Genomic DNA, 20,504 nt, shown 5'->3' with positions numbered 1-20,504 from the left:
CTAGAATTAGGAAAAGAGCTGTTAAAACACACACAAGCACACACAGACACAATAGGATAGGATATTTGTGTTTTTCCTTTTCTCAGACACTTTCAACCCACACACCATGAAACAAAACAATTGCTCGTCCGCCCACCATCACCACACAAACTCATACAAACACACACACATTGTATGCTGAGATTTAACCATCACCTCCATCTGTAGCCACTAGATCACTTACAACTAATTAGCCGCCTCTCAAATTCACAGATCTGGAGTAAATATTTATCATGCCTCACAACAATAGATTATTATTTTATCAATGGTGTATTTTCAGAGCAGCGAAATCATTTGACACTGAGAAGATACAGACGAGTTTTTACCTTGCTTACATTCTTAACACACACACACACACACACACACACACACAACAACAACATAATACACTATGAAACAAAGCCATCGCTCATCCACCCACCATTAACACAGACACACACACACACACACACACACTGAATAGGCACAACAGAAAGAAGAGCTTGTGTATTGTTCTATGGAAGATTTATTGTCATGTAAACAGTGATGTGAAAGCACGGATAGAATCTCTGTACCCACAACACGGTGTCCAAACTGCTGTACATTTACAATATATAGCTGGAAAAAGTTGTGGATGTGTTTATGACTAAACCATAAGCAAGTCTTGAGTCTGCAGTTCACACAAATGTCAAGTCAGAGGCTCATCTTGTGCAATCTGTCCTCCTAAGAATCAAGTAATGTTACTTGATAACATTAATATAAGAAAAGTGCCTTATATTACTTATTTCCCTCCTGGAAATGAACTTTCTGATTTATGAATTACGAGTATCTGAGAAGAAAAATATTTACATATGAAGAGTTCAGATGCAAAAGTGCCATCTGAAATTTTCTTCTAGAATGATCATTTTTATAAAGCTTGTATATTATTTAAGTTTAGTAATTTCACTTAAATGACAATTAATAGGTAATTTGCATTGCCATTTAAGTGGAATTATTGAACTTAAATATACAAGCTTGATAAAAATGATCATTCTAGAAGAAAATTTCAGATGGCACTTTTGCATCTGAACTCTTCATATACAGTACATACTAACTATATATTTACATGTATCTACATCTAAAACTGATTCTATCAGCTGTAGATAACTGTTACAAGGAAGCAGTATATCACAAAAATATTAACCCTTCAGATTAAGGAAAATTTAGAAAGTACTCATGATGCATATATATATTATATTATAATTTTTTTTATTATTATTATTATTATTATTTTATATATAAATGCCATCACAGGAATGAATTACATTTTTAAATGTATTAAAACAGAAAACATTTTAAATTCTAATCAGTTACAATGTTACTGTTTTTACTGTATTTTTATTTAAAAAATGCAGTCTTGGTGAGCATAATAGCATAAATTATTAAAAAATCTTCTCGGACCACAGATTTTTTTGTCTGTACAATTAAATACAAGTCAATCAGGTTTAACACATTCCAGGTCAAAAAAGGACATAAAGGTAGCATAAAAGCAATCCATATAACTCCAGCAGTTTAATGTAAATCTTAAGTAGTGATATGATAACTTTGTATAATGAACAGTAGTTATTCACTCAAATCAAATGCATATACAAGAACCAAAAGTTTAATGTTACTAATGGGTAACACTTTTTCATTTGGACTCTGTATGCATGAATTGAGTGAAAAATACAAACAATTATTTAAAAGAATTTTAAAAGTCTTACATTTAATTTTGTTAAATAAACTGATTGTTGGTGAAAAAGAAACTCAATAAATGGCAGCCTTCTGCATGTTTATGCACTTTGTAGATTCTGATGAGCGGTGCTAGTGGTTCTGTGACTATCATGACTATCAACATTGAGTCATTTACAAGTCCAAGTAGAGTCCTGAGTCATTGGTCCAAGTCATTTTCTTTATTTAGTCAAGCTAGTCACAAATCCTTAAATGTGCAACTCGAGTAAAATAACTGTAGTCTTCCACCACTGCTATCAACTCACAACACACCTCTTTATCATTTCTTTCTCTGTGAAGAAGCTCTTCAAACTGTCAAACTCAGCTCTACGGATGTGTGTCCTCGCCAGGGATGCGGTGTCTGAATGGCGACTGTCAGTTGCATAGTTATGCATGGCAGAGATATGTTGTTTTTAAACCCTGAATTTTGGAAACGTCTCAGATGCCAGACTGACATGTTGTGTTACCTGAGAGTCAAGCGGATCATGCTCGGTGGTGATGTCACATTGCCAGTTTTCTGTGTCTCTGTCAAAACGGAAAATAACGTTACCATGGAGATTAAAAAAATAACTGGCATACGTATATTACCTGAGAGACAGAAAGAGACAGAAAATAAAATAAAGCTAGCAGCAGTTTTCTGTTGAATACAATCAGGGATTGGCATAAATACATGAAAATGTATTTAAAATAAAAATACAAAATCCTCAGTTGAAATGTATCAAAATAAAATACTAAATTCTGCATTGGGGAAAAATTATTTAAATACAAATACAGTATTTAGTATTTTTAAAATGAAATTTGCCATTCAGTGAAGTGTCATTATTAGCAGGTCTTGAAATTAACACTCACTAAGCCGCCAAATGCTGGTAACAGTGACGGGTAATGCAGTCGGGTTGAATTTTATATATAATATATCTACATTTTTCAATTGTAGTCTTTTAAAAAGGCCTCTGAAATAATAAACTAAGTGCAAAGTAGTGTTGTCAAAAATATAGATTTCTCAATACATAGATACTGAAATATCTGAAACACTTCCAAAACTCATTTTCCGCAGAATAGATACACAATAGCAGCTGCACTTTCTAGCTCTCTCATCTCTCAGACAGCGAGTTGAGACACAAACTCGCCTCCTCTTACTCACTTGTTTCATTTGCTCCGGATGAATACTGTTGGTGTTACAGGGCTTGAATTCCGTCGTGGGATTGTATGTATTGCACATCATTTTACTCATTCCCGCAGATTTTGTGCTCATACCCAAAGTGAAGCCACTTATCAGTAGCATTGAGTTATTTTTCTGGGTTTTTATTTTTGTGCTTAAACAGCCAACCATACAAAATAATGTAAAAATGGCCATAATGCATCAGGTCTTAAAGTGACAACAGCCTAATATACCTGCTGCCAAATTATGAGATAATATTTAAAATATCTATATGGTAGTTTTTGCCCATGGTATCGATGCCAGTGAAAATGCTGAGTGGTTAGTAACTTTGGAAAACCACTATAGCGACAGTGGCTGGTGAGCAAAAAAGGTAATGTCAAGCCCTGATTATTAGGCTGAGATCTAGGCCTATTCAAATCTATTGAAACGCATTCTGAATGCAAAGAACATTTTGGTGTGTACAACTGCTTAGAAGCTTTTATTTTCATTTCATCTACCTATACCACCAAAGTTTCAAAAAGGTGTCGTCTGTCGGCGCCAATAGCCTCGTGGGTAGCGCACCGACATATAGCACAGTTGTGTTTCAGGCTCCCGAGTTCGAGTCCCGGCTTCTGGATCTTTCCCGATCCCATCCCCCTCTCACTCTCCAACTTCGCTTCCTGTCAACTAACTGTCCTGTCATAACAAAGGCAAAAATGCCACAAGAAAAAAAAAAAAAACAGGTGTCAAATGATTGATTCACTCATAAAGACAGTCACTTGCCACCCACTGGCATAACCTGCAGAAACAGCCATTGAATAATCCCCATTCATCTGGAACACGCAAACACAGACAATCAGAACAAAGTCTTACATATAAGACTATTAAAGGGATACTCCACTTTAAAATGAAAATTCTGTCATCATATACTCACCCTCATGTTGTTTCAATCCTTTATGAATTTCTTTCTTCTGCTGAACAGAAAGGAAGATATTTAGAAGAATATCAGTAACCAGACAAGTTTCTGGTCTCATTGACTTCCATAGTATATTTTTTTCCTACTATGGAAGTCAATGAGACCAGAAACTGTCTGGTTACTGACATTCTTCTAAATATCTTCCTTTCTGTTCAGCAGAAGAAAGAAATTCATACAGGTTTGAAACAACATGAGGGTGAGTATATGATGACAGAATTTTCATTTTAAAGTGGAGTATCCCTTTAAGGTACTAAAATATTTGTTCTCCTTCAAAAAAATAAGTGCATGACAAGTGCATACACTCATTTCAACTACATTGATTGATACAGGCATATTTCATGCCTATGATGATCTATATCATGGAAGAGAGGGGTGGGGTGAGCAGTTGCTCATTATCATTTAAAGAGACATGCACCGAAACGGGTTGCTGTGAACAGAGCTGTTTTTGAGGAGGTAAAAAGGGTAAAAAGGGTTTTACACAAACACTGAGGAAATTTAACCAAAGTATGTTATAAACTTTACATGAAGACCCTAAAGAATCATACCAACTTGTGGAAAATGACCCTTTTAATGTGTCAAAACAACTGTAAACAACTTTCCGAATTCCCTACGGTAAATTATAAATTCATGTTCATCCTCAGTTAGGTTATGTCCCTACGCTCCTTGAGCAGTCTGAGTGATTTGTGTCGAGCAATAATACAGAATCGCAGGTTAAACTGCTCTTGCCGTTCTTGTGCAATCTGTTCAGATCAATTAAGCTATTTTAAGAGACCATTAGACTACAAGCCTGATTTGTGGATTTACTGCATCTGTGTCAAAAGCATCCCATGACAAAACATGCAAACATCTGTCAGGAATACACAGATATTTTGTGATCGACACTGATGAGCCATAGTTATTTAATGTTGTAGCAGAGAAACAATATGATGGATCATAAATTTATACCCTACTGTTTTTTTGTCTACGGCAGGACTTTAGGTAAAAGTTTGTGTGAAACTTTAGTTAAAAGTGAGACAAGGCATCAAAAGCTCAAGATATACAATAAAAAACTAACTCTTTCTGACCTACAGATAGACAGACAGACAGACAGACAGATAGACAGATAGATAGATAGATAGATAGATAGATAGATAGATAGATAGATAGATAGATAGATAGATAGATAGATAGATAGATAGATTTCAATCATACCCCTATGTCCATCCATCCATCAGAATCCTATATCAAATGTATTTGTTCCACAAACAGTGTCCATATCCTTGGAGGCTCAGCGCAAGATAATTAACTGCAATTAGTGTTTGTAACGGTTAATTATATTATAGTTATCCTGTTACCATATGTTGATTATTTAATACTGGGGTGTGCTCGGCATCTGCCGCCAATGACGGATGATTACACATTATCGAGGTCAGTCGCCTGCCATCAAATCGTGGAATGAACAGATGAGCAACGAAGAAACGAACTATGGGCCACAGAAGGTTAATTTGATCCAGCGCACGATGAAGTTCTCGAATACAGCAAGATGTTTGTGGATTTCATTGCACCTCAGCTGCATGTGTGTGTGGGGGTCTGTGAGTGCATGGGTGTTGCAGTTGATATTGACGTTATCTTTGTGAATGATGGGGTTCATAACTTCTAACCTGTTTTCCTTATCTGATGAATCATCATCCAGCAGAAAGCTTCCAGAGACCCTCTGAGCAATTACACCATGCAGAGGAAACATACTGCACTAGGTGTGGCTGTAGGCAACTATTTGTGTGTTTACATTTAATTAAAATGAAGAAAAAAAAAAGTAAATAAATAAATAACATGGTATTACTATTTTTTTTTTTGATGGACAGAACAATAGATTGATAGATACATGTAGAACGATAGATCAATAGAACAACAGATAGAACGACAGATGGACAGACAGACAGATAGATAGACAGACAGACAGACATCCACAACTTCAATAATCTTCTCTCTTTTTTTTCTTGGCGCTATAGAAAAATAATCACTTGTACAATCAGTAGTGACAGTTTCACCATCATCCCTTGAGGGACATTTTCTTCTCGTCTTCTCTTTCGGTTCACAATATATCATTTTCCCTGAGGCCAAAACTCGAGACAGAAGCATCAGCTCCTCTGTGCTCATTTGCCCATGTCTTATTTTGCAATGTGCTGACCAAGGACGCTTCCTCCCAGAGCCCCGAGCTACACTACAGAGGTGTGTGGGAGACTTCATATGAGTGATAAAACCAATACCTAGCACATAAACCCTGACAGAAAACAGCCCGATTCCTCCTCAAACCCCTGATATGTTCTCTGCTTGAAGTCGGATGGCATTGTGTAGTCATTTTGTTTAGAGATTCGATGATACTTTTCTTCGCCTGCTTCATGAGCCTGCAGCCGTTTACGTACTTACTGATAATAACCAAAGACAGTCATAAAGGGAACTATCTGTTCTTGAGTTAATGTGTTTCATCCCACTTAATATGTGTGAAATAACTTCACCCCCTCTTTCTCATACTCTCTCTCCAGCTCCATTTTCCCCTGTCGGCTTGGAGAATCAAGTAAAATTTGACGCATATGGTGACGGAATGGGTCGCTACAACATCTTCAACTACCAGAGAGTGCCAGGCAGCGACAAGTTCACTTATATCCAGATCGGAGAGTGGGCGGAGATTCTTTCTCTAAACGAGGGCTTGATCGGCTGGCCAAGAGGAGCGGACGTACCCACGTCTCAGTGCAGCGACCCTTGCGCTCCTAATGAGATGAAGAAGATGCAAGCGGGTGAATACTGCTGCTGGATTTGCACTCCCTGCGAGCCCTATGAATATCTGCCAGATGAGTTCACATGCATGCCCTGCGCACCTGGCCAGTGGCCCCGTCCTGACCTGATCGGATGCTACGACCTTCCTGAGGACTACATCATGTGGGAGGATGCTTGGGCCATCGGGCCCATCTCAATTGCATGCGTTGGCTTCATCTGTACCATAATGGTCTTCATCGTTTTCATTCGACACAATGACACACCGCTGGTCAAAGCGTCCGGTCGCGAGCTGTGTTACATCCTGCTGCTTGGTGTCTTCATGTCGTACGTCATGACTTTCATATTCATCGCGAAACCGTCACCTATCGTGTGCACGCTGCGACGGTTAGGCCTCGGTACCTCGTTCGCAGTGTGCTACTCCGCCTTGCTCACGAAGACCAATCGAATCGCTCGCATTTTCAGCGGCGTGAAGGAGGGCGGGGCTCAGCGACCGCGCTTCATCAGTCCCAGCTCACAGGTGTTCATCTGCCTGTCGCTGATCTCAGTGCAGCTCTTGTTAGTGTCCGTCTGGCTACTGCTGGAAGTTCCCGGTACGCGGCGGTTCACCACGCCGGAGAAACGTCAGACTGTCATTTTGAAGTGTAACGTCCGGGACTCTAGCATGCTGCTCTCGCTAAGCTACAACGTGGTTCTGGTGGTCCTCTGCACGGTCTATGCCTTCAAGACCCGCAAATGTCCGGAGAACTTCAATGAGGCCAAGTTCATCGGATTCACCATGTACACCACCTGCATCATCTGGCTGGCCTTTCTGCCCATCTTCTACGTCACCTCCAGTGACTACAGGGTACGTCTAAAATTCTAATTAACTGAAATTCAAAGAAATACATAAAATTGCAATAAGTGTGACTTTTAAAGGGTAAGACACCCAAAAAATTTTATTCGGTCACACTTTACTCACATTGTGTCAAACTTGTATGACTTAGGCCCTGTCCCAAATAGCACCCTAAACACTAGAAGTATTCCTCTGAGTCTGCACTTTCGTGATGTAACGCCGCTTTGACTGCTGGGAAGAAGTCTGCTGCAGAGCTCGCATCAGTGTGGGTTCGGCAAAAGTGTGCATCGAGGGCGCATGTCGACCGCAAAGGGGGCACTCTTGAGCACCCTTCTGAAACCTAAAATGACAAATGGGATGCCCTACAGTCTCATGGACTTAACGGACACGTGCATGCAGCAGCCATTGTAAGTCCACAAGACCGAAAGTGTGCCATTTGGGACAGGGCCTTATTTTCTTTAAATGTTGAAAAATCTATATGCCAAATCTAATTATTGGAGTAAATGAATAATAACTATTAATGTTAAAGATTATTATATTAATAAAAACACCAGCGACTAAATGCCATTTGGGACCTTCTGCCTCAATTCTGAGGGTTCGTTCTTCAATTTTTCACTTAAATTACAACCATATTTGTTACTGTACAATTCTAAATTAATTAAACTCTCCTTTGGGGTCTGGACAAATTCATTAAAATTCCAACTCATGAATTTAAAAGTAACCAATTCTTAGCATAACTACTTTGCCCAGTCCTGTCTGACATAAGCAGAAACTCTGCTCAAATCAAATTAAAGTACCTGAAGCTAACTGAACAAAGCTAGATTTAATCTAATTTAGTGAGAATGAATCAAACTGATCTGAGCTGAAAAGTGGAACCAGAAAAAAAATCCATTAACATGCAAAACAGACAATGTTGTCTTGTATCCGTGCTTGTGGGACTGCAAGATGCCTGCTGTTCAGATAGCTGTTACGTGTATTAGGAATTACACCAAGCAAGAAGATCTGTCAGATAGAAATCTGTTGACAAATTTAAATCCTCAGCAAACACGTAGCCTCCACAGAAAACTTCTCAATAGCTCGTTGATGCAACAAATATATAACATATAGAGTGATTCAGTGTGACAGTGTCTGAGCGGGTCTATAACTGAGCTTGTCATTCACCACACCGAGTGAATCCAATAGAAACTTGAAGTACCCAAACAGCATTGGCAGACGTAGATGGCCTGCTGACGCAAGGAGGAATTCTTGCAGGGAGCAGGACAAAAATGGGTCTTACTAGGCCGTAGTCAATGAAGTGCGAAGAGAGGCTCTTTGCTCAAGAGACATGGCCCTCAGAGACTATTCGCCCACAATGCTGATGCCTGTGGAAGCGCAGGATAGTTGAAAGATACAGAAACCCGAGTGCAAATGCATGCAGCCGCATGATCAGAGCCACCAATCAACCGAGTACAACACAACAGAATAAGGACAGCTTTGTAGATGGCTCATGCTGATAACACTGCAGAAAATATGAGCAAGACTAATAGAACATCTAATCGGTTTGCGTATTTTTAGGACATGAGCCTAGGCGAATAGGGAACTTGCCGTATTTAAACCCACTGATAATTCATATTGAGATAAAGGTCTAACTGAAACAGATCATACCATTCATTTAGCTCCCTGTGAAATTGTTCCTTAAGCGGAACAGCGTTGTGTTCCCCTGGGGTTGAGAGATCCCTGTTCAGTTTAGTGTTATATCCGTCCTCTTATCCCTTCACTCACAGCGGTGCGCCTTGACGGGGGACTGCGGGGAACAACACGAAGATCTAAAACTGGGAGGAAAATTGTTGCTAATGGGAGACATTCAACTACTTCTAATCAAATGCTATTTACGCAGCACTTTGCTAAATGTCACTGTTATTATACCCCCGTGCTCTACCTCTTTATTAGCCAAGGGGTTCTTGATAGTCACAACTAATAGCTTCTGATTATCGGAATAAATGAGTCACCGTAGAGACAATGATGGGTGAGAAATAAATTGTGTTTGTCCTCTTTCTTTCAGGTCCAAACCACAACCATGTGTATATCTGTCAGTCTGAGCGGATTTGTGGTGCTGGGCTGCATGTTTGCCCCCAAAGTCCACATCATCATGTTCCAGCCTCAGAAGAACGTCACCAGTCATCGGTTAAACATGAACCGGTTCAGTGTAAGCGGGCCGGCCACAAGCTACGCGTCCCATGGTGAGATCTACTCACAAACAAACAGATACTGTATATTAGATAGAAACATTTGAACATTGACTTTAAGTATTGCCTTTACTTTACATTTATGCCATGGACACAAATACAGCAAATTGTGTGACTTTAGCCCTATTCAGACGGGATTAGCTTAACAAGGGTAGATGGAGTAATGTAATTTTACCACAGGACGTCTGTAATAATAATGGCCAATTCGAACGAGATATCTCAGTAAAACTAGCAGAAGTGGTAACTCGATTTACTCGCGGTCGTTACCTCTCTGACACTTGCCATAATTATTGGCTCCGTTATTAAATACTTTTTTCAACCTCCTTTTGCCAAGATAACAGCTCTGTGTTTTCTTCTATAATACCTGATGAGTTTGTAGAACAACTGACAAGAGATCAGAGACCATTCCTCCATACAGAACCTCTCCAGATCCTTCAGATTCACATGTTCATGTTGGTGCTTCTCTTCAGTTCACCCCACTCATTTTCTATAGGGTTCAGTTTAGGGGACTGGGACGGTCATGGCAGAGGCTTCATTTTGTGCTCAGTGACACATTTTTGTGTTGATTTTGATGTTTGTTTTGGACTGTTGTCCTGATGGAAGATCCAACTACGGCCCATGATAAGATTTCTAGCAGAGGCCGTCAGGTTTAGATTTTTTATCTGTTGGTATTTGCTAGAATCCATAATACCATGTATCTGAACAAGATGTCCAGGACCTCCAGCAAAAAAAAAATAGGCCCACAACATTAAAGATCCAGCAGTATATTTAACCGTGGGCATGGGGTACTTTTTATCCCTGTTTGCACCAAACACATCTGGTGAGTTTGCTGCCAAAAAGCCCTTTTTTTGTTTCATCTGACCATAGAATCCGGTCCCTTTTGAAGATCCAGTCGTGTCTGACAACTGAATATGCTGGAGTTTGTTTTTGGAGGAGCGAGGAGGATTTTTCTTGAAACCCTCCCAAACAACATGTGGTGATGTAGGGGTTGTTTGATATATATTTTTTAGGCTTTCTGACCCCAAGACTCAAGAAATCTCTGCAATTCTCCATCTGTGATCCTTGGAGAGTCTTTGGCCACTCAAACTTTCCTCCTCGCCGTGCATTAAGACAATATAGACACACGTCCTCTTCCTGGAAGATTCGTAACATCTTTAGTTGATTGGAACTTCTTAATTATTGCCCTGATGGTGGAAATGGGGATTTTCAATTCTTTAGCTATTTTCTTAAAGCCACTTTCTATTTTGTGAAGCTCAACAATCTTTTGCTGCACATCAGAACTATATTCTTTGGTTTTATTCACTGTGATGGATGATTAAGGGAATTTGGCCTTTGTGTTTCCTCATATTTATACTCCTGTGAAACAAGTAGTCATAGCTAGACAATTTCATGTTCCTAGTCACCCTGGTGTGCTAAAAAAAAGGTAAATATTAATGGGAATATACTTCAGAGATATTTTACTCGTAGAAAAATTCTAGGGGTGCCAATAATTGTGGCCAATGTGTTTTGGAGAAAAACATTTATTTCATAATGTGATTTCTCCCCCACTTTCAATTCTTTTACTTTAATGAAAGGTTAGATTTTTGCAAATGAAAGATCAAAAGGATAAACAAAGCTGATTTATTTTTCGCAGCCATTTTTGATCATATTTACCAGGGGTACCATTAATTCTGACCACAACTGTATATATACAAAGATGTCTAATTAGCGGCTGTGTCTATGGGCTGCTATACGGAAGCCATCCACCATTTTGGAACGGTCACAGCCGGTCCGTAACATTTGAGACACAAGTCTACCGTGCGTCTGCAACCGTATTTAGACGCATGTATGAATATCTGCAATATACTTCCGCAGATGTGACCAATGGTGTGTCTGGAGCGGTCGAATGTGGGCTCTATGTATACATATCTATGCTTAGAACACTAACAAGAATTCAAAAGACCCAAGCAATGCCATAGCAACTTCTCAGAAACTTTAGCAACCACAGTTTTGTTATTGTGGATTTTGCATCATGGTTATGGCATTATGTGCCTAATGTGATAATGTATAACATACACAAGCATGCAGAATTGCAACCATGATGATACGACCCACAAAAAAAACCCCACAGAAACGGCATAAATTGAGGAAATGCTGCGAAGAAATTTATTTGTGCTCTAAATACAACTGGTTGTCAATGTTGAACTTTCTGCATTGCTTACACAGGCGGTTTGTAGTGATTACAGCCCTTTGATATGCCAATTTACACTGAGGATTTTAATGTCAGCATTGTCACACAGAGCGGTTGTGTAAGAGCACAGAGGAAAGGTGCGGTAGGGAGAGGCCGTTCTGTCGCCTAATGGTGGGTAATAAGCCCGTGTGTGCACAGACAACAACTTCTGCTCTGATGCATTATTCACAAGCACAAAAACAGATCAGGTAAACAGTTTCATCTTTATTTACATTTCATTCGTCTAATAAATAACATGACAGACACTGCAAAGAAGAGAAGACGCTGCGAAGTGCAGAGCAGAGATCACATACAGTCACACGCTAGGAGGGAAAAGAGGGGGAGGGAGGTGATGAGAGGAGAATCAAATGGGGGAAAAGTTGTCGGTAAACTTTGTGAAAAAAAGTTTTTGTGGTGCCTTTTTGAAGTTGGCCATCAGAGTCGCATACTAACATACTATAACTTTTGCTGCGGTATATGGCATGCACACACAGTATGCAAATTTGTATTATGCATGGAATACCTTAAGTGATGACCTACTATTTACCATATGTCAAATTTGCAGTATATAACAGAAATGAATACATAAATAAATGTAAAAGAACTGGCTAATCAAAAAATATGCATTACTGCATGGTTATGTAATATATAAAAAAAGTTTGGATTCAATTTCTTGCAAACATAACTACATTATGATATATACAGGAGTGGCCAAAAGAAAATTGACATCTTCACCCTCAAATACTATATAAAAAAAAAAAAAAAAAAAATAGTAAGCTTATTGCACAGTTATGCTTTGAGTTATTTGTTATATTTTGGCCTGGCTGTCATAGAAAGGAATTATGAACACATGCATAAACAAGAGAGAATCAACAAAGTATTAATAACTGATTATGTTGTAGTCAATGTATGCTTTTTCCTGTAAGCTTTTTTGCATATTAAAATAAAACCTGTAGCTGTAGTTAAAATGCCTTAACCAAGTTTAGTGTTTTGTTCTTCCCTCATATTTAAAATATTTTCCTCATATTTTGATGGTTCATTTGAACTTGTAGGGTCATTAAAAACAAATATCTCCTCCGGACATCACTTTTAGGCACTACTGTATAGCTTTACCATGATATAATATTACTTCATATTATCTCCCACCGCTTTTACATGCCTTTTTCCTTACCTTCTTTGCATTTGTCTAATTCTCCTTTCGCTCTTTCTTCCTTAAGCATCCGTGAGCGCCAACTTCGTTCCGACGGTGTGCAACGGAAGAGAGATCGTCGACTCCACCACTTCCTCTCTGTGACCCCGCCCCCTCCTCCAGACTCCTGCTCCTTAGCGACTGTTAGCCAATCAGCACACATTGTGCTCTGCCCAAGAACTAGGTCTGCCTACAATGTGTAGAAAGTGTGTATGATTATGATTTATTATTAAATTATTTTTAGGGCTCGTTGTAAATATTAACTGACATTGTTGTAGAGAAACAAAAGAACAAAAAAATCCTTTATAGAGAGATTTTGGAAACTGTTGTTTTGATAGCTTTATTATGTATGTTGTAAACGGCCATGATGTGATGATGTAAAACTCAAACCAGTTTTTGATTGGGCCACAGTAGAGACTGACAGAAATGGCTCCGCCTGCAATACTGGACACAATTTGTGGTCGTTTTCTTTTGTAGGCCTCATTGTAATAATCTAAACTGTGTGTATTTCTATGTTGTACATTTTGTACAGAATCTTAACCGATGGTTTTAACAGCACACGACGACAGTATTACGCTGGTCATGAGGTCCAGAGCAGGAAAACCATCGAGTGAGCGCTCCCGCCTCAAACTTCACGTCGTCTCATTACAGGCAGTGGCTTGATACCAGAGGTTACAACACCATTTTAGTAAAGTGTCATGACATCTGAAAACATATTACATTAACTGCATCTCATAAGCATTACGCTGAGATGGCTGTGATGCATGTTTATGTTGCAGCATAGATATGCAGTCTCCTTATATATGTTTACACTGCCTGTGACGAGTAGCCTTCAGGGATGGGAAGTCTGGAACATGAGCATAAAAGTTGATTTGCTAAAGAAAAGCCCCTTAAACCGGCTTGTTACAAACCAGGAAACAGTACTGTCCAAGGGCAAACAATAGGTTAATGTCCTCTCCAAAAACTGTTTTCAAAACCACAAAAACAAACTTATTTCAAAATTTGAAAATATACATGATCAAAAATACAGTAAAAACAACAATAATTTGAAATTATTATAATTTAAAAGAACTGTTTTGAATGTAATTTATTTCTGCACTGGCAAATCTGAATTGTCAGCATCATTACTCCAGTCTTCAGTGCCACATGATCCTTCAGAAATCATTCTAATATGCTAATTTGCTGCTCAGTTATGACCTATTATTATGTTGCTAACCCAACTCTGGCACCGGCACCATTTAAGTGGAAAAATAGATTATCGGTTACGTTTCTGACGTGGGAAATGCTTTGTGATGCAGTGAATGTAAAATGTATTCTGTTGTTCGATATCGGCTTGTTGTGCCTTATCATTTGTCCTATAGTTTTAATATGAGAGGTTCCTCAGAGCCTTTTGGTGAGAGGGAACTGGGCCATTTTTTTTACAGACATCTTTTTTTACATTTCAGAAGTTTTATACATTTCTATGTTTTTCTGTTGGTTCGTTTGGAAGAAAGAGGGACGCTCGGGTTCTTCGACAAGCTGACGATTTATGGAGCACTAAAATGTTAAAAGTTTTAATGTTTTTAGCTCGCGGCCATTGCTTGGCCTCAAGGGATTCTGTAAAATATCACGTTACCTAATGCAAGTGTCAAATTGTATCATGTAATTTAAGGATCATCCATTCTTGGCCCATCATGAAGAGATATAGTAAACAAATATGTAATAGTAACCTAGAAATGCTAAAGCTCTCAACATTCATAATTCATCAGTATGGCAGCAAAGGAAATCATTTGTGTGTCAGTTAACAGTACCACGAGGTGAACATGCACAGCGGGAGCGATAAAATCAGATAACAGAAAAACAGCCAATCGATGACAGATTTAGTCTTTCAACACACATACAATCAAAATGCAGCCAAACCCATATATATAGGCTACTATATATATGCTTCCTCACTCAGTTTTTCCCCTTTTCACTCACTAATTAGTGATTAATACTGCTGAAAAGTAGGGTTAGGAATTTCAACAAACCTAATCCTAAGTAAATGACGTTATGTAATTAAAATCAACAATTTGTGCCTGACAAATTATTAAGTCTTGTAAACATCCATTGAACTAGCATTGAAGTAGGAATTAAAGCTATATCTATATGGATCAGAATAGATATGGACTACCCAGACAGTAAAGCCTTGGAAACCAGCCAAAACACTCTAGTAACATGGTAAACAACTCTCAGACCACCTTAGCAACTGCAGAGCAATGTCCTGGAAACTGATCAAAATATCCTAGCAACTGCAGAGTAATGATAAAAACCACTCAGAACACCCTTGTATCTGCCCAGTAACATGAGTTAAACACACAGTAAAGCAGCTGCTTAGCAACATGCTAAAAACCACTTTGAACACCTTAGCAACTGCATAGCAACACCCTGGAAACCACCTACAACACCCTAGCACAATTACATTTTATAAACCACCCAGAACATTCTAAAAACCTGCATAGTAAGTAACATGCTAAAAACCACTTAGAATACCTAAGCAACTGCATAGCAACACCCTGGAAAGGAAACCACCCACAACATCCTAGCAACACCCTAGCACAATGACATTCTAAAAACCACCCAGAAAACCCTAGAACCTGCATAGTAAGTAACATGCTAAAAAAGACACTTAGAACACATTAGCAACCGCATAGCAACACCCTGGAAACCACCTACAACATCCTAGCACAATGACATTCTAATAACCACCCATAACACCCTAGAACCTTCATAGTAAGTAACATGCTAAAAACCACTTAGAACTCCTTAGCAAATGCATAGCAACACCCTGGAAACCACCTACAACATCCTAGCACAATGACATTCTAAAAACCACCCATAACACCCTAGAACCTGCATAGTAAGTAACATGCTAAAAACCACTTAGAACTCCTTAGCAAATGCATAGCAACACCCTGGAAACCACCTACAACATCCTAGCACAATGACATTCTAATAACCACCCATAACACCCTAGAACCTTCATAGTAAGTAACATGCTAAAAACCACTTAGAACTCCTTAGCAAATGCATAGCAACACCCTGGAAACCAGTACTGTGGTGGTCACTTTTATACAGGCAAGATCTACAGTATAAATTCTTACAATACTTTGCTCCTACAAAACAAACAAAGAAAGTTAACAAGTAAGTGAATGTAGGGAGAAAAACATCATGGAGTTATGTAAAGCAGTTTGCTGCCCCATAAACTCCAGCATGATACTCAGCAACTCTGTGCTTTTGTGGCGAGGCAACACCACCCCAAAATCTGCACACATCCTCTTTCCACACGTTAAGTTGCAAGGGGTCCTCATTCCAGCCTTAGTCTCTTTAAGAATGTTTTTGAGAGAAGAGGGAAAAAGTCAAATGTGCGGTTTCTTCTGAGTGGCTTAGATATGGTTTAGAAGGGAGGCGAGACTGCAGTCTGCGCATAAACACAAATCGAGAGAGAGCCTCCCTCACCCACTGCAGCAGTTTCATTCAAGTCAGAGTGGAGATCGAGAGTCTTACTGCAGAATCAGCCAGCTGTGTCTAAACGAGTCTCTGCGTGGAAAAGTTTAAAGAAAACTTTAATATAAATGTTCATGTTTGACATAAAATCTTCACACACCACAGCAGTTCTTGTCGCTGTCGCTGTCGACAAGTACGCTTGTCAGTCCTGTTTGGTGAGGTTTATAAACAGTTTGGTTGTGAAAGAAACAGACAACCTATAACCAGTCGAGTTGGATGCATTCCTGGGTCAACATAGTTTGACATTCCTGTCAAAAATAACCATTTTACCATTTCCCTACCCCTAAGTTATCCCCAAAATCAGAGGTGAACAAGACATCAAACCCTTACTGTAAGCTTAAACTTTACATAAACTGTAAACTTGTCCTTCAAATCTGATTGGTTGATTTTAATGTTGATCCAGGAACATGTTGCACTTGGTTAAATCAGGTTAGGCAACCAAATTGACTACTTGACTCTTACAGGAGTCACATCTGAATTTTAAGAGCAAGTTCAATTGATGTGTGAGCAGAACTACAATCAGTAACTAGTGAAGGGTGTAGCATGTGATCAGAGAGCTACAAAACGCCTGTTAAAGGGATAGTTCGCCCAAAAATTCTGTCATAATTTTTACTCAGTCTAATGTCTTTCCAAACCTGTATGACTATCTTTCTTCTGTGAAACACAAGAAAATATTTTTGAAACACTCTTTAAATTAGCTTATTTTGTGTTTTGCAGAATATAGAAAGTCATGAGGATGAGAACATGATGACTGTTTTGAGTGAACAATCCCTTTCAGTGTCTGGGCAGAGGAGGACATTGTGGGGAGTAGTTGCGAAAAAAATTTATATAGAATATATTTAGAATAAAAACTAAATCCAAATAATACATACATAATACAAACAAATCTTGATGTTTACTATGGTTATTTGTCACTAAGGTTATAGGCAAGACTCAAGGCCAGGTCCAAATGGTATCTGCACATTTTTTCCCCATATTTTCTGTACATTTAGCAAAATTGTGTTAAACAAAGCTGTATTAGGTATTCTGTCTTATCGGAAGCTGAAAGTATCATCAAATTAGCCAAAATATTTATTGAATGAACACAGGAGGAGTATGTATTACTTTATGAAGGACAGGCGTTCCAATTCTGTGAAAATCCACGGAACTGCTTCCACGCGGGCCTGAGAGTTCGAGAATGGGATTGGTTTTGTTTTCTGTTGTATGTAGAGGTTAATTTAGAGTCAAATCGGTTAGTAAAAACAGTACATTTGTCAATCCCATATACTTTATTCAAACTGTTTTTCTGAAACAGCATGTTCAGTGGATGTATCAAGAACAATTTGGGGTGATTTCAAAGTTGTATGTAAGGGTTAAAAAGATTTCTCACAAAAAAAAAATCTCCTTCAGATCTGTAAAAGAGGTATAACGTACTTCAGGAAGGCACTGAACTTTTCGGTTTGAACACAAAGCAATAGAACAGTACCCACGGTGCAGTGTGCAATAAAAAAAATGACATTATGACATCACAATAAATCAACTAAATGATGAATTGTCTTTGTTCTTCCTCATTTTGGGGTTGTGGGATGACAGTAAATCTTTATCACACTTCAGACATACACAAACACACACTGACATACCTTCTCAACACTTTCTGTCTCAGTGACTGTGATGGATTCAGATGTCTCACAAAGACGAGCATTTCCTCACTGACAAAAAAAAAAAAAGTCCCCGCGTGTTCTCTCTTCTACTAAATTATTCTGCTGACATCCAATCAGCTGGCTTCTGGCTTTCTAAAGAGGATGAAGCAGAAGAGATTATGAGTAGGGAAAATGGAATGCAATTTTTGCCAGGGATTTTCTGGCCAGAATAATACATCGGAAGTGCTGAAGTGCTGAAGCCTTTGAAAACCCTTCCTTTTATCAGGCACATAAGTTCGCCTGAGGAGAGAGAGGACAGGTGAGAGAAAGAGAGAGAGAACGGCATGAATGAGAGCGTGAGAACGGGAGGTAAAGTGATGGCTGAGGGATAGAGATAGTGAGGGAGTTTTTTTGGTGAATTGTACACATCACCCTTCTTCTGTCCTCTGTGGAATTCTAATGGCTGTGGCACAGAGTCAAGGCTTTTATGGGAGATATCAGAACCGCTGCACTTTTCCAGGTTAGACAGAAACTCTTCCACCTACAACACAATATTTCTGAAGCCCTGGGAGATGACGAATCACAGGAATGAGGGAGAGTCAGAATAAAAGAAAGTGAGATGTGACATTCGGATACAGTGAGAGAACTAATGAGGAACGTACAAAGCGTTTGCTTCCCCGCTGCAGAATTACTTTAAGCGATAGTTCACCCAAAAATGACTGTGAATCACTGTCATGATGATATGAACACAGAGGGCCCTATCTTGCACCCAGCGCAATTGACTTTGTACACCGACGCATGTATCATTACTATTTTGCACAGCGGACTTTTCCCTCCACAGACGCACGTCGGTAAATTCGGGAATGAACTTGTGCTCCCGGGGGTGGTTCAGCGAAAAGAGGCGGCGTGTTCCGGCGCAAACGTTCCCTGGTGCTATTTTGCAGTTTCAGAAAACAATTCCGCCACAGACCAGGTAAAACCTAGTCTAAAGTCAGTGGAGCATTTTCAGTGGCACATTCAGATGCTATTTTAAGGGCGCATGCTTGGCCATAATGTAGCGTGTGCACAACGCGCATGCACTTTGCTTCTCTCATCAACAGACGCAGCAGTTTCCATTTTTGCAAACCATACATACAGTGCAATGCATAAGTTAATACACCCAAGCTAAAGTTGACTAAAAAGGAGGAATAAAAAAATCATATTTTGGAAATTGAACTTAATGCCTTAATTAAAAAAAATAGGAAAAATCCAACCTTTAAGGACACCAATTTTCTTTGTGAATGAATAATGTATCGTAAATAAATAAATGTTCTTCCTTAAAATACATGGTGCATAAGTTAGTACACCCCTATGTTAAATTCCCATAGAGGCAGGCAGATTTTTATTTTTAAAGGCCAGTTAAAAGTTCCCTTGGCCTTTGGAATTAAAATAGCCCCACATCATCACATAGCCTTCACCATACCTAGAGATTGGCATGGTTTTATTTCAGTTAGCCTAAAAGCTAGTTTGATTTGCATTGCTCTCAAGGTATGGTGAATAATTTTAATTCCAAAAGGCCAAGGGAACTTTATCAGGATGCATAGTATCCTGGATCCATGAAGTAACTGGCCTTTAAAAATAAAAATCTGCCTGCCTCTATGGGAATTTAACATAGGGGTGTACTAACTTATGCACCATGTATTTTAAGGAAGAACATTTATTTATTTACGATACATTATTCATTCACAAAGAAAATTGGTGTCCTTAAAGGTTGGATTTTTCCTAATTTTTTTAATTAAGGCATTAAGTTCAATTTCCAAAATATGATTTTTTATTCCTCTTTTTAGTCAACTTTAGCATGGGTGTATTAACTTATGCATTGCACTGTAATTACAAGGAAAAATATTCCACATGAGGGAAATCATTGTGGTGTCCATGAAGATGTGGAAAAAAATAGGCATACATCTAGCTTACACATTTACCCAAATTATTATACGCCTGTTTAACCGAAGCTAATTTGGGTGGGTTTCTCCCATCCCCATACAATGTCACTTCTCTGTCTTTTACGGCCGTGACGAGAACGTCGGTCTCCTCGGCTGTGAACCGCTCCTGGCGCGCGCCTGGCAAATCCGGTGTTATAATAGCAACCCGCCATGGAACAAGCACGTCTGCTCTTAAAGGGAATGTGAGATGATGCTCTGATTGGTTTATTTCACGTTACGCCCAAACCACACCTATGAATAATGTAGCTACTTCAGACCAACCTAACCTAACTAATTTATCCCGTCGGT

At 39.0% G+C, this 20,504-nt stretch overlaps 1 protein-coding gene across 4 annotated transcripts in view; it reads left to right on the top strand.

Annotated features, from left to right (window-relative positions):
* The window catches only part of grm3 (glutamate receptor, metabotropic 3), a 45,905-nt gene extending 27,767 nt beyond the window's left edge, over positions 1 to 18,138 (top strand). For all 4 annotated transcript variants that reach the window (XM_084409353.1, XM_084409350.1, XM_084409351.1 and 1 more), the window contains 3 exons: positions 6,404 to 7,479; positions 9,509 to 9,686; positions 13,119 to 18,138. In XM_084409353.1, coding sequence (XP_084265479.1) covers positions 6,404 to 7,479; positions 9,509 to 9,686; positions 13,119 to 13,195 — 1,331 coding nt within the window. In that variant the 3' untranslated portion in view covers positions 13,196 to 18,138. The remainder of the gene's footprint in view (positions 1 to 6,403; positions 7,480 to 9,508; positions 9,687 to 13,118) is intronic.
* Positions 18,139 to 20,504: the final 2,366 nt, after the last annotated feature.

Source organism: Rutilus rutilus, assembly GCF_951802725.1.
Source record: "Rutilus rutilus genome assembly, chromosome: 5".
In the NCBI taxonomy this organism is placed as follows: domain Eukaryota; kingdom Metazoa; phylum Chordata; class Actinopteri; order Cypriniformes; family Leuciscidae; genus Rutilus; species Rutilus rutilus.
Note: the sequence above shows the minus strand (reverse complement) of the source record. Positions and strands in the feature narration are given on the sequence as shown.